We start from the raw sequence: 17,965 nt of genomic DNA, 5'->3' as shown, positions 1-17,965 counted from the left end.
GACCTTGAAATGGAGCTTTGTGTATGTCTGTGTGTGTGTGCGTGAGTGTGGGCATGCAGCCACATGTATGTGGATATGTATGGAGGGGATACATGTTCATAGGTATGTGGGTGTACACACACATTTGTATGTGTTTGCGTGTGAGTGTGGGGTGGGGGCCAGGGAAAACAGTCTTTCATCATGGTTTTGCTGACAGAGTGACTCAGTGGTCTGGGCGTAACAAGTAGGCTCAGCTGGCTTGCCAATGAGTTCCAGCCAGCCACTCTTCTGTGGATTACAAATGCATGCCACCACAATGGGTTGTTTATACATGGGTTCTAAGGATTGAATTTAGGTCCTCATGCCTGCAAGGCAAGATGCCCAGTAAGCTCTCTCTCCAGCCCCCCCCTCCTCAGGTAGCCCAAGAAGATCTTGAAATTTCAACCCTTAGGTCCATAGAGATGACTCAGTGCACATGTTGCTTTTACAGAGAAGCTGTGTTTAGTTCCCAGCACCCATGTGGTAGCTGATAAACAACCCTTAACTCTAGTTCCGGGAGGTATGGTTCCCTTTCCTGACAGCCACAGGCACCAGGCAAACACGTGGTACACAGACATAAAGACAGACAAACACTCACATGCACAAAAATAAAGGAATCTAAAAAAGAGAAAAGAAAGAGCAATCTACCTGCCTGTGCCTCATGAATGCTGGGATTACAGGCAGGAGCCTCTGTGCCTGGGTTACAAACAAGCACCCCTAGGGCACTCCACAGGTAAACTGCAGTCTAGGTCTAAGGTCCCTGCTTTGGCTGGGCCCTTGGGTTGACCTCCTGCTGGCTGCCATCCCCAGGAATCTCTGCATTTAGATGCTTGGTGAGCCACACCCTCCCGCTCGGTGGGTTTGTGGATAACAGGGAGTCTGCCCTCCTACAGCAGATAAGAGGCTCCAGCATGAACTTTTGTTCTTTTCTTCTGTAAATACGAACTTGGGACATAGAAACTGAGACTGTAACTTAAGAAGATGGAAAGAAGAACTTGGGGGCTATTAGACTACAGGAGAACACAGGGATGTTCAGGGCAACTGGTCTGGGGAGAAGAAAATAAGCCAGACCAGTGGCTCCGACATCACATGGCTGAAACGCAGACTCTTCCACGGCAGGAAGCTAAGGACACAGCAGCCCTAAGCCTGACCCAGAAGGAGGCAGCTCATGGCTCTTAGAAGCAGGGGACACTTGGTGCATTATGGGATTTCTTGGGGTTAGCAGTGCCAGGTCTATGACTTGGCTTCCCAGGAGCAGCCCCTGAGACCTGGGAAGTATACATGGGAGATGATTCCAGAAGGTGTAAGTGAGGAGGGGGTGGGGAGACAGGCTAACCAATGAGGGCTGTGTTGATGAGACTTAGTCCTTAAGGTTCCTGGGGCTTGGGGCCTCGGAGAACCTCTGAGAAATCTAACAGAGATCATTTAACCACTGCCTCCTGTTGCCACCCACCAAAGTGGCCACCAGCATGGGGACCCTCCTATCTCCTGGGACACAGGTGTCAGAGGAAGCTCTTCAAGCACAGCTGTGGTCACTATCAGGTTGGGTGTTGCGGAGGCTCTAGAGTAACTGCTGCAGCCTCCTTCCCTGAGACTTGAAGCAAGGACAGTCTGAGAATCAGAGCTGAAGGTGACAGCACCATGACAGTCCAAGCACAGGAGGCTTAAGGGGAGACAAGACCAGGGCCTGTCATTAGGGTACCACTCCACAGCTTAGAGAGAGACTCTCTTGCGTACTATGTGGAAGCATCACCTGTCAATCAAAAGCTGATGGCCTATTAGCTGAGGCAGGAAATAGAAGGTGGGACATCCAGCAGAGAGAGGGAGAGGATTCTGGGAAAGAGTTAAGAGAGGGAGGATTTGCCACGTGGACTTGGAGGAAGTTGGACATATGAAATTAACAGAGGTAACCAGCCATGTGGCAGATGTAGAATAAACAGGTTATATAAGTTATGAGTTAGTCGGGGAACGAGCCAAAGCTTATGGGCTAGGTATGTATTCATAAATAATTAAGTCTCAGAGTTGTTATTTTGGAAACTAGATACAGGTAGAAAATCCCAAGCCTTCAACGACTTGAGAGATGGGGTTGGGCAGGGAGAGGACATTATTAGTGGAGTGTCTGCTGTGCAAGCATGTGACCTGAGTCTGGATCCCCACCATCCATGTAAAAAGCCAGGCATGGCAGTAGGTGCCTGTCATCCCACACTAGGGAGACAGAGACAGAAAGTGCTTCTTGCTATCACTGAGCTCCAGGCTCAGTGAAAGACCTTGTCTCAGAAAACTTCAGTGTGGCAGGATGAGTCTTAGTGCCACCACTCTGCCAGAGGACCCAAGCTAGGGTCTCACCATCCACATCGGGTACTGAGCCAAACTCCCGCTCCAGGGTAACTGGATGATTCTGTAGGCACCTGTGCTTGTAAGCATATACTCTGACACACATAACTCAAAAGTAAAACAAATCTTACAAAAGAAATAAGGTGGCGAGCAATTGAGAAAGGTGCCCACCATTGATCCCTGTTGGGGGCCGACTTTTAGCAGAAAGCGGCTATCAGCTTTGCAGCCATCTTGAGCCATATACCCTGACATGAGACTTGGATTACAATAGCCTACAACAGCTGAGCACACTCTGATAATCTTGGTTTAGATACCTTGGGTGTGTGAGATTAAAGGCGTGTGAGATTAAAGGTGTGTGACTTAAGAGTGTGACTTAGAAGTGTAGAGATCAGATTTAGAGACAAGACCTAAGGGCACGATTAAATGACCAAAAGGCATGGTTTAGAAGTGAGACATATAAAGGTGAGAGGCAGACAGAAGAGACATCAAAGAATCAGACACTTTAGAGAGTACAACTTAGAGAACAATTTGGAGTAACAGAGATTCAGACACTAGGAGTAGGAGTAGATCGGAGAGAGAATCAGACACTTAGAGGAAATATACTCTTTAGGGGGACTCTTTAGAGAGTACAGCTAGACTTGGGACTTGGACCAGGAAGAGAGACTGAAGAATAAATGGGATTGAAACACACTCTGTCTGGTCTCCATTCTTCGAGTCCGTCCTCACTCTCTCTCTTGCTGAACCCCGACCTGCGGATCAGAGAGGCAGCTTGGGCCGGGATACAGTGGCCGCCAAACTTGGGGCAGCCCGGGCCTCAACATTTTGCTCGGGCCGCAACAGATCCCTGGCTTCCATGGGCAGGTGTACACATCTACACATATGTGTGCACACACATACCTATAGCACACATGCACACATGTAAGGAACACTGGAGGTTCTGACCTATGGAATACTGGGGGGGGGTAGACAGAGACTGTGGAGAGATTCAGGGAGTAGACAGGCCCCCCAGAGAGTAGACTGCAGACTTGGCTCACCTGCTGTTCCTCTGCCTGGGACAGCCCTGGCTGGCATCTGAGACTCACCTGCAGGTTAAGGGCGATGCTGACCACAAGGTGCCCGAAAATCGCCAAGAGAGCGCCAATCAGGTTTTCCTAGAAGGAAGAGTCATAGAACCGACGTGAGTAGCACTTAAGCCAAGGAGTTTGGGGACATATGTGATATGCAACAGTCTACCCCCAAACAAAACTGAACAAGGTTCACACCCCCCACCCCTGCCTCTACCTGAACCTGGAAGGTTGCTACCCAGCAGTCACCCAGCTGCCTTACAGATTCGCAGCCCACTGGCCTGAGTTGGCTACATTCAGAAGGAACCATCTTTGGTTGTTCTTGCCTTTGTGACTGGAGCAGGTCTAAACCTACCCTGCTGACCCCTGAGATCCATTCATCTGTCACCATCTTGTACAGAAAGGCGATAAGTAGACACCAGTGAGGATGAGGGAAACTCAGGCTGGGGCTTCTGCCATCACTGTCTTGCCAGGGGAGCCTTATCATCTTCTGATGGTTCAGGAAGAGCCTCTCAACTAGCCAGCTTCCCTGGGAACGCTCAGTCATTTCACCAACAAAAAACCTCATTTACATCTCTCTAGCGATAAGATACTGGTTCCTTGGCATGGTGTTGTTTTTTTTTTTTTTTTAATTAAAAAAAATCAGCCAACATATATTTATTATGGAATAATTAGGAAACACAGGGGACAAAAATAACAATAAGAGGAGGTGTGACGGCCACAGCTGTGACCCCAGCACTTAGGAGGCAGAGGATCAGGAGTTCAAGGTCATCCTAGGAGCTTACCATAGACAACAAAACCCTGGGTCTGGAGAGATGGCTTCATGGTTAAGTGTGCATATTGTTCTCCCAGGGGATCTGAACTCACTTTCCAGCATCTGTGTGAGGCAGCTCACAACTGCCTGTTGTTCTAGCTCTGGGAGACTTGAAGCCTCTGCCCTACCCCCAAAAGCACTTATGTGCCCAGCGTACTGTGTACATGTTTCTGTCTCAGGCACAGTGAACTCATCATTTTGAAAAGGTCAGTAGGTACCCTGGCAACTCAAGCTCCAGCCTTAGCCCCAGATGACCTTTTTAAAATTTCATCTGTGTCTATGTACATGAATGTTTTACGTGAATGTATGTATGTGCACCACATGCACAGGCAGGGGTGGGGGGTAGCTGGGGTGGGTACCAGATCCCCAAGAACTAGAGTTATAGACAGTCCTCTGCAAACAAGCATTCTTAACTGCTGAGCCATCTTCCCAGTCCCCCTACCTGACTATTTTGACGGAGCAAACATGGTAATTCCATATGGTTCAGCTTGTAACTGAACTACTATTACTTGCACGGAGACCACGTCATCCTTTGTTGCCTCGTTGACCGATACAACAGAGCTGCTGAGAAGGCCCTGTTTTATGCCAAGTGGAAGTTAAGAGCTAAGAAGAGGAAAGCCTCCTGCCACACAGACAAGCCTATGCCGCTTCAGAGAGGGCTGATGAGAAGGTTCTGAGCGGGGAAAACCAGAGAACTCACAAGGACAAATCGGAACCAGTGTGAACACCAGAAAACCTCACAGTTGGGGGTTCCGTGAGTCAAGGCTCATCCACAGGGTGCTCACAGGTGAAAACAGGGCCTCCCCACACATTCCCTCTGGGTTGTGGACAACCAAAGGAGAGCTGGGCCTGGTGAGGGACACACCTGTGATCTCAGCACTGGGGAAGTGAGCCACACCCTCTCCTTGGTTACACAGTGAGTTCAGGGTGAGCCTGGGCTTCGTAGCAAGCAAGACCTTATCCTAAAAAAAAAATTCGAAACCTATGGGGCTGGAGGGATAGCTCAGTGGTTCTTAGGGTTCTTGTAGAAGACTCTAGTTCCAGAGATCCAACACCTCTCTGAGGGCTCTTGAGCACACATGGTATATATATAGACAGACAGACCACACACACAGACACACACATCCAAACACACACACATAAACACACATGGTGTGCATAATACACACCAAAAAAAAAAAAAAAAAAAAAAAAAAAAAAAACAACAACAACAAAAAAACCCAACCCACCAAACCAAACCAAAACCCCTAAACTAACCAGACAGCAAACGCCTCAAACAGCCCTAAGTTGTGGTAGTCCCCTGAATTTCTCTGTACCAGAGCTGGAAGCTCATGGAAGACTAAGTACAGATAGGAGGGTCCGAATGGAATCGTGATTCTAGCCTCCTGATGACGGTGCTGGCTCACATGGTCTCCAGGTGTTCTCTGGGGAGTTTGTTCAGAAGGTAAGAAGTAACCGAGGGGGCGGGGAGAGTGTGTAAGCACTCCTCTGTGCTGACGTGTTACGCAGGCGGCTGAGTTTGTTCTGCAAAGCCATTTACGCAGCACATTAATCTTAACATCTAATAGCTGGTTCCAGACAGACACACTGAATAACAGCAGACACCACTCACGCCCTTGGATCTGAGCGTCTCCAAGGGCCCCATCAGCACTAATTACGCCCCCTGAACCTTTGTGAAGTGGTGCATGGTCTAGTTTTATGAACATTTCAAGTCATGGACAGCTGCCACCACCCAGGGGTTACACAGTTTGAACACACATCCACCAGCTGCCCTCAGGGCTTGGCATGGGGCACACAGAAGCCAAGAAGGATCCGGCCTGACGTTCCTCTTCCAACCTCAGAGCCTGAAGACTCATGTGGCATAAGCTAGGAGTCCCGGTCACCTATTCCCTGAGGCCTCTGGACTAGAGTGTCCTCAGAGTGAAACTTGGAAGGGCACCATTGGGCAGAGGCAGCAGGATTTCAAACTGCTTCTTGTCATAGCTTCAAGCTCTGGGAAACCTCAGTATCAGGGAGACAGTGGAGAGCCTGGTTCTGGCTATGGCTATTGTTTTAAAAGATCTTTTCTTTTCTTTTTCTTTTTTTTTTTTTTTTTAAATTTAGATACAGTGTCTCCTGTAGCTCAGGCTAGCCTCAAATTCATTATGTCCTTGAATTCCTGGTCCTCCTGCCTACACTCCTGAGTAGGCCACCAAGCCTGTGAGCGTCTCTGGCTCACCATTACCACCGTCTTGGCTAGAGTTGGCTCCGGCATCCTTCCGAAGCTGATATTTTCTTATGTTTTTAGTTGTGAGCCTAGCCTTGAACAGTTGAGCCTTGAACAGTTGAGTCCAAAGCTGATATTTTCTAAACCAAAAGGATTTTTTTTCCCCTATGACTCTGAAAGAAAATGCAGTGTTTCCGGGAAGGAGCCGCAGGCCAGACGTGATCCCTGTGTGTGGATCATCGGCATCCAAGCGAGGCAGCGTCCACGTGCCATCGCCAAGGTCCCCTCAGGTCTGGTCCCACCAGCATCCATTTAAATACCACCCTCATCACAGTCATCGCTTGTTGGTTCAATTCACCTCCCACAATGCTTTGGGCTGTGTTCAGCCAGGACTGGAGACCATCATGAACTCTACCCCTTCATGTGACTGAGACAGAAACCGAGGCACTGAAAGAGAGGCCTGACTTGTCTAAGGTCAACTGTGACGATGGAGCTGAGCTGACCTGCTGATCTTCATGTAGGCGCTCTGCCCATCACCCACCCTCCCTCCAAAGAGCTGTAAACAGGTAAGGTTCAGCCTTGCACCCTGGCTGGCATTCCGAAGAGTGAACCTCTGCCAACCAGGTTCTGTCGTGCCTGCAACTTGGCTTCAGGCCACCTTCCCGACACTGTCTTTAACAGGTGAGGCATTCCCTGCCTTGTGACAGCCATGTCTACACTCATCACCTGTGGCAGGAACAGGAGCCTAGCAAATTGCCTGGGACAATACAGAAGCGTAAAATGGTGGCCAGGACCCTGGACCCAGGCAACAAGGAGATGGCTTCCAGTTTTGGCTTTGTGACTATATAGATTGTGTGGCCTCAGGCAAGTTCATGAACTTCTCTGTGCTAGTTTCCTTACAAGTAAAATGATATTTAACAGATTCTATGCCCTGGCCTACTCCACAGTCAACACTCAACACACACTAGCTGCTATTATGATGCATATGGCATTGACTGTTGATTGACTATGGGTAAAGGGTTTATACTTCCCTGCTGGCAAGTGTTGGAACAGGTGATGAGGAAGCTGGGTAGATGGGAGGGTTTTCCAGGCAAAATGGGTGACTCACGAAGCTTGGGGTTCCTCATTCTGTGCTTCCCGACATCCACCTAATCACCCTACAGGGTGGATGCTGGCCTCACCTGCCGGGAGAGTCTGTGAGTTTCCCAGGCTTTAATTCAAGATATACCAAAGCTAGGAATTGAAGCCAGCCTGTCTGAGTCCAAAGTGAGGTCTCTCTTGGCTCTGCTCTGCCATCTCTCTGCTGTAGTCCTCCCTCTCTCCCTCCTCCCCTCCCTGCCCCTCTCCCTCCCTTTCCTTCTTTCCTTCCTTCTTTCCTTCCTTCCTTCCTCCCTCCCTCCCTCTTTCTCTCTTTCTCTCTTTCTCTCTCTTTCTCTCTTTCTCTCTTTCTCTCTTTCTCTCTTTCTCTCTTTCTTTCTTTCTTTCTTTCTTTCTTTCTTTCTTTCTTTCTTTCTTTCTTTCTTTCTTTCTTTCTTTCTTTCATATGGGGACTGAGTCTCACTATGTAGACCAGGCAGGCCCGGAACTTGCAGAAATCCACCTGCCTCTGCCTCCCAAGTCCTGGGATTAAAGGTGTGTGCCACATTTTTTTTTTCTCTTAATGACAGGTCATGTGGAGACCTATCTTCTAAATTTCTCTCCTGAATCCCAGGGAAGATGCATTTCTTTCATCTGAAGAGCTGCCCTGGTTGACAGTCTGACTCACCTGAGGTTGCTTTATAAACCACAGCCTCCAGGATTCTAGCCTAGGTCTACTGAACCAGGGTTTGCAAAGGGAGAGCAAAGGGGTCGGGCGAGACTGTAGGCAGACAGCTGTGTTCAAGGCTAAGACAGCCCCTAGATACGTCTGGTACTCAGCCAGGACTGGGGACCATCACAAACTCTACTCCTTCATGTGACTGAGACAGAAACCGAGGCACTGAAAGAGAGGCCTGCCTTGTCTAAGGTCAACTGTGACGATGGAGCTGAGCTGGCCTGCTGATCTTCATGTAGGCGCTCTGCCCATCACCCACCCTCCCTCCAAGAAGGCCGCATCGGCCACGAGAGGAGGTGGACATGACAGGCTTCCATGCAAAGAAGATTAAAGAGCAGGAAAAGCCACCTTGGCTTTGAGATAGACCCAACTCTGCATGGGAGTGTCCTAGGTGGCTGGAACTGGTCACGAGAGTGACAGCCAATCCTTGCTCTGTCTACAGAGAGCCCACTCCAGGCGGATGTTCATGACACTCACACATGTGTATGTATCGGCGTTCCTTGTGGGATGGAATTAAAATGAAGACAGTCCTTACACGTTCCTCGTGTCTCTCTGCCTGGCACCTTCCTTGGCCTACAGGGTGACAGGGCCCTCGGGCGTGTGCTGAAGCAGAGGGGACACTAGCTGAGAAGCCACGATGCCAGTGAGGGGGAACCATTTAACCTCATGCCTCAGTTTCCTTGTCCCCAAAGTGGGGATGCAGATGCTTTTAGCAGGTACCTGCTGAAAGCTAGATGCTGTATGTGGGTCACTGTTCTAAGCTTCATATGGCCGAGTTCATTTGCCCCTCCTAACTGCCAGGGGCCAGGCATAACTGTACCCCACTTTATAGATGAAGAAAAAGGTGCATACTTTTAGTGCAGCTAAGAAGACGGCCTGGAAGAAAACACGTGAAGAACCCAGCACAGCACGGGGCAGAACAGAAGGTCGAGACGTGTTATTCCTTGTGGTTATTAACATCATTCAGAGCTAATGATAGTCACAGTTTTTCCTGTCAGTGTGCCACGAGATCTCAAGTATGTCACTTCCTGTCATGTGGCCCCATTTCCCCAACCCATAAAGTCTGGATGTTAGACTGGTCATCTCTAAATCCCTTTCAGCCCACGGTGTTATCGGTCTTGACTATGTGGGCTACCTTAACATTTTTATTATTTAACTTTATGTGTGTTTATGTGCACCCGAGTCTATGTCTGTGTACCACATGTATGCAGCTCCTGAGGAAGATCAGAAGATGAGCTAGATTCCCTGCATCTGTCATGAGGGTACTAAGAACGGAACTTGAGTCTCTGTAAGAGCAGTAACTTAACCACTGAGCCATCTCTCCAGCCCCTGTGATGGTTCTTATTAAGGGTCAGCTCAGTGCAACCTGAGATGAAAGTCTCAGTGAAGGACTGTTAGACCTGCAGGCTTGTCTGTGGACACTGCCTTACCGTTAATTGATGCAGGAAGAGCGGCCCACTGTGGGTGGCACCATTCCTTGGATTTGAGTCTTGGAGAGAGGAAGAATGCAAGCTGAGCACTGACCTCGAACATTCTTTGTTTTCTGATCCTGACTAGGGATTCCATATGACCAGTTCCCTCAAGTTCTTGCCACTGTTACTTCTCTGCTGTAACTATAATGGGTGGTAACCTGGAATTAGGAATTTCTCCCCTATCACAGGGAAAGGAAACGAAACTAAGAAATTAACTAATTCAGGGAAAAAAAAACAAGTTTCAAAACCGGTTTCAGTCTCTATATACTTCATTAGGGACACCAAAGTCTGACGGTAAAACTTCTTACCTACTTACGGGGAACAATCTAAAACACACCCAGGGACATAATCAAAGATGAATACCAGGTCTGGTCCTCGATCATGTTCACAGTTCACATCATCCCATATTCGAAACAACCTGAGTGCCCAACAACAGGGTATCCGTCATGCACATTCCCATGGAGCAACTGCACAGTCAGCCATTCCAGAAGTGCACTTTGGGGGAGTAATGCACTGTCAGTGCCATGGGGGAGGAGTCCACCAGGAAGGGGAACCCAAACAACCAAGATCCAAAACCTTGCAAACAATGTGGCGCCCAAATCTTAAAATATTAAAAAAAAAAAAAAAAAGACACTGCAGACGGAGACATGAACAGAGAGGCTCTTCAGCTAAAACCCAAACCTAGACTGGAGAGATGGCTCAGTGGCTAAGAGTACACGCTGCCCTTACAGAGGACCTGGGTCCCAGTACATACATGCTGGCTCACAACCATCTGTAATGCCAGATCCAGAAGAAACACCTTCTGACCCCCTTGGGAACTGGGCACAGACAGACATATACATACAATAAAACAAATCTTAAAAAAATAAACAAATCCACATCTCCTAACTGGAAGAGTCCTCCTTTGTAACTCTGCATTTAAGATATGGCTCTACCTCGCTGTTTTTTAAACATTTGTATTTATTTGATTAATGTTATTTCAGTGTGTGTGTGTGTGTGTGTGTGTGTGTGTGTACGTGTGAATGCGTGCGCACGCTAGTGTGTGTGTGGAGATCAGAGGTCAACCTCTAGAGTTCTCCATCTTATTAATGAAGCAGAATTTTTCTTTTTTCTTGAATTCAGAGCTGATTGATCCGGCCAGTCTAGCTAGCCAGCTTGCTACAGGGATTCCCTTGTGTCTGCCTCCTGTTTGCTGGGATTATAGGCAGCCTGCCAGAATTGTTTGGCATTTATTTGGGTGCCGTGGATCCACTCGGGTCCTCACCCTTGTCCCGTAGAGTACTTCCCGGAGTGAGCCGTCTCTCTAGCCCTATTTCTATCTGGTTGAACAAGCATTTCTTTTCTTGTGTTGTCGTGTTGTCCCATGTCTGTGGAGGACCTTCCTGTTTCTGCTAGTGATGGGCATACAGACCCTGGGCGCGCAAAGTCATTCAGTTTGTGTGTCCCTTCTATTAGAAAACCATAAAATTCTCAAAGGAAAGTGAAGTGCTTGCCTTGTAGGAGAAGGAGCCCTCGCCGCTGCTCAGGCTGGTGGAGGTGGCACCACTGGTGGGTGGGAGTGGCTGCAGCTGCAGGCCTGCACTGTGGGCTCCGTCCATGGCTGTCTAGGGGGACATCCTGACAGGCCAGGCTGGAGCTGCAGCTAGGCAGGGTGTGAACTGGAAGCCATGTCTCCCGGGGTTCACCTCCTTCCAGAAGCCGCCCAGCTCCCTTCCTCAGCCAAATGAATCCTCTGATTTCTTTTGGTTGATTTACAGCTGTCTCCTCAGCTTCCCTGAGAAGGAAGCGGCTCCTGTCTCTCCCACAAGCAGACGGGTGAGGGCGTGTCTTCTGACTCTGGCCAAGCTCTGGGTGGTGGAGAAGGACATAAAAAATGCATGTACATGAGACACAGCACCCAGCTTTACTGCCTGAGAAAGCTCTTCCCACAAAGTACAACTGGCCACACGGAAGGAGACCATGGTGGCATGATTATCATGCTTCTGACCCCCTTAATAAACACTTCCTAAAACTCGATTCCTGGCCCTTAGACACCTGTTCCCCCCCCCTTCCTCCCTTTGATTACATCCTGATTTAAACTCCCATTTCCCCCATAAGCTTGAAGACAAGACAGCAGACCATCCATATCCGATTCTCCAGGTCTCCGAAATCAATGAATCAATAGATCCCATAGGAACTGCCATCAGGTTGGCAGCACGTGCCTGCAAGCCCAGTATGCCTGCAAGCCCAGGACTCAGGGGAGGCTGATGCAGGATCCCAGGATAGCCTGGGCTACATAATAAGATCTTGTCTTAGAGCAAACCAAACCAACAGTAACAACAATTGAACACCCAAACCAAACCAAACACCTAATCATGGGAGTTACACCTTAGAAAGGAAAGAATATGAGAAGACGGCTGCCACGGGGGAGGGGCCTGATGCCCCTGTCAGCTTGGCTCTGAGTGAGTCAGCATCTTATCGGTAAAGTGTGGCTTTGAGCAGAAACAGGGATGATGCTCGCCCTGTTGGCTTAACTGGACTGGCGTTCTCCCAAACAGAGAAGAGTAAATCTACACCAAGGGCTCACGGCAGAAACCGTACCACCATATTAAAAGGTTCCGTGCAATCTTCTTATGCTTTCCAAAAAAAAAAAAAAAAAAAAATTCAAACATACAAAACAAGATAGCCCCACCTAAAGCACCAAACAAAAATCATATGAACTTATATTCTATCGTACAAACTGTTTACTGTATTTCATGTTATAATCATTAATGTGTCATTGTCATGGATGTGTGTCTGAGGGCCGCTGTGTGTTATGGAGGTGGTGGGGGTCAGTCCTCTGGTGGGTTTCAGGGATCGAACCCAGGTCACCAGGCTTGTGTGATGGGTGTCTTCACCTGCTGAGACATCCCACTGGCCTCTTAACACATTTTTGCCTTTGATCTGCCATGCGATATCTCGATATCTCGGCCAGGTTACCCCCATCTTTAGAGCCAGTTTCCTTAGCTGTAAAATGTGACTCATGTTTCCATGCCATAGGCTGCAGTAAAAACCTGGTGGGATACGGTGTGCAAAGGGGTGCACGCAGTAGATGACTGGCAAGGGCCACAGGCAATAGTATTACCTTATTTAGTTCTTAATTCTAATGCTCATTTTAAAAAATTGTGTGTATATGCATGTACATATGTGTGCATGACATAGCTCATGTGTGGATGTCAGACGACAGCTTTGTGGAGCCAGTTCTTTCCATCCTACATACTGGTCCTGGGGATTGAACTCAACTCATCAAGCTTAACCACAAGTACCCTGACCCACTAAGCCATCTTGTAGGCCCACTCCCCAGTGTAACCCTGTAGTTCATTCATACATATATGTTCTTAGCTCCCAGACATCTACCCAAGAAAGAGTTGAGGGCCCAGGTTTCAAAAACCTGCATATCCCATAGTTCCTAGTTCCCTGTGCCTCATGTTCTACACCCAGGAATAGCAGCAGCGTGCACTGAAGTCACAGGACAGACAGGCCCAGATACCAAATGCTGCCTTAGTACAGGGCAGCCATGAAGACCTCTCAGCCCAGGTAGCACCTTGTCAAAGGACCTAAAGTTAGGTTGTTGCTGCTGCTGTCGTTTGAGACAATATTCCTGTAAGAAGCCCTCGCTGGGTAACTCTTTGATTTTCCTTCCATGTTTTTTTGATGTGTTAGACCCAATGCATATAGGATTGACTGGGAACCATATTTTTCTGGGAAGACTGGGAAGACTGGGAAGGCATAATTACTCTTGGGTTAGATTGCATGTGTGTGAAAACAATTCTGTGTTAAATGTTTGCATCTCCGCCTTGACATCATTAATATGGGGGTGCTCTAGGGCTCCTTGTATCTGGGAGAGACCTAGGGCTGCTTCCAGTCTGGAGTCGAGGGGGCCCTGGATTGAAGACACCTGTCAGGTCCCCTGGAAAACTAGCTCAGAGCCTGGCAAGGTGACTTACATAGATGCCCACTCCTGACCAAATGTAGAGCTCTGGTACATTGTGGTTTAAAAAAAAGAATGTTTTACTCAGGACCCACGGCCAGAAACAGATATACCCAGCCCCACCCACAGGATGTCAGAAAATGCAAACAGGCCTTGGGGACCAGCTAGGGAGGGAGGACAGGAGGTTTCTCTCTCTCTCTCTCTCTCTCTCTCTCTCTCTCTCTCTCTCTCTCTCTCTCTCTCTCTCTGTGTGTGTGTGTTGAGTTCACTGGCTTTTAAACAGCAGCTTCAGCTTCTCTCTCTACCAGGGAACCCCCGGAGCTCTGAATACCCAAAGACAGAGAGAGGAAGATCCTCCCCGGGGCCGGGGCTGGCATGTAGTATCACCCAAAAGCCTCCGTGGACTCTGCAAGTTGCATTCCCTTATAAGGCTCACACTTTGGCCTGGTGATGGTTTATTGTTGGTTTCAAAGCACTTTTCCAAGGCTGACATATGTCCAAGAGGCACACAGCCAACTCAGTGCTGATAATCAGTCACAGCCCGTGGTCACTGACCCAAGAGAATTCACCAAGTGCCTGCTTCCACTCCAATCCCCCGGCCTCATCTAAATGAATTACTCCATTAATCCCAACGAGCAAGTTTTCCAGCGAGAATAACAGCCTCACGGCCATGAAATTGGCTGTAACTGAAAACAAGGCTGTGTGTGTGTGTGTGTGTGTGTGTGTGTGTGTGTGTGTGTGTGTGTGTGTTTGTGCGCGCGCGCGCGCGCCCGTGCATGGAGGTCTTGTCACCACCTGACGATTCAGTTTGACTAGAGAACGCCGATTTCATGCCAAGCTTTCCTTTCCCAAGGCTTTTGAGCACCGAAGGGTGACATTCTCGGGGAGACACACCTCTGTTTCAGTACCAAGCACGGAGCTCTCTCCATCCACCTGCCAGCTGCACCGGCTATTTCCAGCATGCTGGAGCCGGCAGTACTGGCCTTCCGCTTCCTCATCTGGTAACGTCCAGCATCACCTTCATTAAGGCAAACCCGTGCCCACCCTCCTTGAAAATATGGAAGAGAAAAAAAAAAAAAATCGGAGGCGACAGGACCCAAACTGACAAGGCTGGCAACAACAAGGGAGACCATATTTATATTAGGGGGCTGTTGGATAGTTAAAAATGCGTTGCTTTTCCTAAAACAGCAAGCCTGAATTCAAGTGCCCCCTTCCCTCAGTCCTGACCGTGACTCACCCGGGACGTTCCTTCTAGATCCACCTATTCCAGGTTCCGGAGAAGCGACCCGGACACTCCGTGCCTCCTCTAGGTACAGCCTCCTGGATCCCTTCCCAGCGCCGGGTTGCCAAGGGGCTGCAGTGTTTTGCTTTCAAAGGTCACGACTTGATTTGTTACACTGCCTGCCAGTCCCGAGACGGCGAAGCCTCTGCGCAGGCGAGTGGCTGTCGGGAGGGAATGGGCGGGACATCCTGAAAGAATTGGCTGCGTCGCCAAGCTCGCTTGAAGCGTAGGGGCGAGACCTGACACTCACCTGGAGGAGTCCCCTCTAGCGGCCAAAGGAGGAAGGCCGGGTTGCTTTGGTCCCCAGGTTATGGCTGCTCACCTCTACCTGCAGGACAGGTAGGCTGGGTTTGAGCAGCCCGCCTGGTGTTCCCCGCATCCTGCGCGAACTGCCACCGACCGTCCGGGGCGGTGCCCCTGCTGCTTCCTTCAGGTAGCTCTAATATCTAAACCCAGCAGAACCCTGACGTGTCTCGGGAACGGTGCGTACCCCTTCTTTCCTGCGCCTGCGTCCCACCTGTTGGCTGCTTGGCGTCCTTATTTCCCAGCACGCCTGCAGCTCAGCAGCCCCGGGCGGCTGTCAATCATCCTAGTCCTCCCCCACCCCCACCCCCCTGTTTCCCAGGGATTCAGCTGTGACCGTGAACTTGCGCGTTGGAAGCTTCCAGCGCGCTCATTTTCCTGCACGCGCCGTTCAGTTCCGAGCCTCACAGCAACCTCTGGGGGAGATGTTGAGATCACACAGGTTTCACGAGGATGTGACGTGGGGGAGACCTCAGCGCTGGAAACGTGGTAGAGCTGAGAGGAGCATTTAAGAGAAGATGGAGCTGTCATATTGTGTTATGGGAGATGCCCAAAGACTAGCTGGGCCGGTATGAGATTTTTTTTTCCCCCTGAGGTGTGGGTGGCAGGAGCTGTGATCTGAGAAACGCACTGGGGACAGTTTATAACAGGGGACTATCCCATAAATTTAAAGGACACACTGGTGGGTTTAACCTGGACTGAATAGGCGCTGTGGCTACGGTGAAACGGATAAGGGGCTCTTGGAATACTGCACGGTTGCCCTGTGGAATTATGTCATCAACCTTTCTGCTCTCACACACAGGGCGTAGATGGATAGAAACGCTCAGGTTCATTCCTTCGATGAGTCACTAAAACAACAAACCAAACAAACCCAACAACTAAACAAAAACTAAACAAACAAACAAAGAAACCAACCCCCAGAAACAAAAACCCTAATAGTTCCCTGCCACAGGTTCTACCTAGCATTGTCAACCCGAAACCCAAAATTCTGGTGGCTTGTTGTTGTTGGTTTTCGAAATGGCTCTAACTATTGGTCAACAGCTTTTCACGTTAAAGAAACAGGAGGCCATTGGCTAGAGTTAGCCAGTTGCCTGTCCGGGACTCTGGAATGTTAGGCCAGTGGTTGTCATAGCGACTGGGCGGCAGAGGGATAGATTGACTAGTTAGGAACCAGTTCCTGATAAGAGCCAGTCCTTGAGGTCTGAAGAGGACTCCGCGCACTCCATGGGACATCCACTGAGACCTCCATACTCCGGGTGCGTGTGGAATCGCTGTGCCCAGTTGGGTGGTACCGTGGGGGCCAGAAGGTGCCACATGGGGTGGGAGTGTGTCAGTGTAAGCCTTAGTGTACTAATCTGAAAAGAGCTTCCCCTTGGACTCCATGAGTGGTTGGACATCTGACACTCTCTACTTCGGTCTTTGAGGGATATCAGAACTGGGCGGTGGGTGGACCACCAACAGCTCTAACAGAACCCTTCTGGGACTCCGGGTCTTCCTCAGCAAGATTTCTTTATTCTGGGCCCCGTTTTGGCCATCTATAAAATGAAAGGGTGAGACTGGTTTCTCGGAGCCTCTAACCAGTGGGTACAGTTCCATGTTAGGCCTCCGACACATGCTCCCAAGCAAAATACCTAATGGGTCATTCTCCTGAGGCTTTCAAAAGTCTCTGAATCTCATGTACCTCCGACTACCCTCCAAGAGGGATGTTTCAAATTGGAGAAAATTGGTGCAGAGTCTACAACGTGAACCACCCGTCATGACACATCAGATGCAGGAGGCTCACGGGCCAGCAGCATCCTGTCCAGAGCTAGGTTATATCTGTTCTTTATCAACCGTGCCAGCATTCCATGGAAGACTGGAAAGCAAGATTGGGATCTGTAGGATACCAATCTTGTCAAGTAGGATAATATACTACTTGACATTTTTATAATTTTTTAAAAATTTCCAAAAATTTAATAATTTGCATGAGAAGCATACTTTTATATAAAAAAAATCTCTTGCAATTTTTAAAAAAAATAATTTCTTTTTATTTTATGTACTGGTGTTTTGACTGCATATATGTCTCTGTGAGGGTGACAGATTCCCCCTGGAGCAGGAGTTATAGACAGTTGTGAGCTGCCATGTTCACGGGAATTGAACTCTTAACCCCTGAGCCATCTCTCCGAATTTTTTTTTTTTTTTTTTAAATACAAGGTCTCACTATGTAGTCCTAGCTAGCCTGGAATGCTCTACTTAGACCAGGCTGGCCTCAGACTCACAGAGATCCATCTACCGCTGCGTACTGCCATTAAAGGAGAAAACATCACTCCAAAAATTTTTTTGTTGTCATTTTAAGAATTAACTTTTATTTATTTTATATCTCTGGATAATTTGTCTGCATGTATGTCTCTGTACCACCATGTCCATGCGTGGTGCCTGTGGAGGCCAGGAGAGGGAAGGCACTGGCTCTCCTAGGACTGCAGCTACCTATGGTTTTGAGGCTTCACATGAATGCTTAGAATCGAACCCAGGTCCTCTGGGAAAACAGCCAGTGCTCTTAACCACTAGGCTATCTCTCCACCCAGGTCCTCTGGGAAAACAGCCAGTGCTTTTAACCACTAGGCTATCTCTCCAGCCCTGTTTTTTGGTTTTTGAGATAGGGTCTTGACATATAGTTCAAGCTGGCCTAGAACTCAGTGTGTAGATCAGGTTATCCTTGAACTTGTGATCC

The 17,965-nt window shown here is 48.9% G+C and overlaps 2 protein-coding genes across 11 annotated transcripts in view; one reads left to right on the top strand and one right to left on the bottom strand.

Moving 5' to 3' along the window:
• Positions 1-15,342, bottom strand: part of Nipal3 (NIPA like domain containing 3) — a 39,522-nt gene extending 24,180 nt beyond the window's left edge. For both annotated transcript variants that reach the window (XM_034502240.2, XM_034502242.2), the window contains exons 1-4: positions 15,203-15,342; positions 14,908-15,113; positions 11,215-11,568; positions 3,435-3,503 (exon numbers count right to left, since the gene is read on the bottom strand). In XM_034502240.2, coding sequence (XP_034358131.1) covers positions 3,435-3,503; positions 11,215-11,319 — 174 coding nt within the window. In that variant the 5' untranslated portion in view covers positions 11,320-11,568; positions 14,908-15,113; positions 15,203-15,342. The remainder of the gene's footprint in view (positions 1-3,434; positions 3,504-11,214; positions 11,569-14,907; positions 15,114-15,202) is intronic.
• The window catches only part of Stpg1 (sperm tail PG-rich repeat containing 1), a 44,478-nt gene continuing 41,753 nt past the window's right edge, over positions 15,241-17,965 (top strand). For 5 of the 9 annotated variants that reach the window (XM_076933980.1, XM_076933979.1, XM_076933975.1 and 2 more), the window contains exons 1-2: positions 15,250-15,385; positions 15,578-16,511. The gene's annotated coding sequence lies outside the window, so the exon portion shown is untranslated. Of the gene's footprint in view, positions 15,386-15,577; positions 16,512-17,965 lie in introns of all 9 variants that reach the window. The other 4 variants (XM_076933977.1, XM_076933976.1, XM_076933982.1 and 1 more) reach the window with 3 other exon arrangements.

Source organism: Arvicanthis niloticus, chromosome 5 (assembly GCF_011762505.2).
Source record: "Arvicanthis niloticus isolate mArvNil1 chromosome 5, mArvNil1.pat.X, whole genome shotgun sequence".
Classification (NCBI taxonomy): Eukaryota; Metazoa; Chordata; class Mammalia; order Rodentia; family Muridae; genus Arvicanthis; species Arvicanthis niloticus.
Note: the sequence above shows the minus strand (reverse complement) of the source record. Positions and strands in the feature narration are given on the sequence as shown.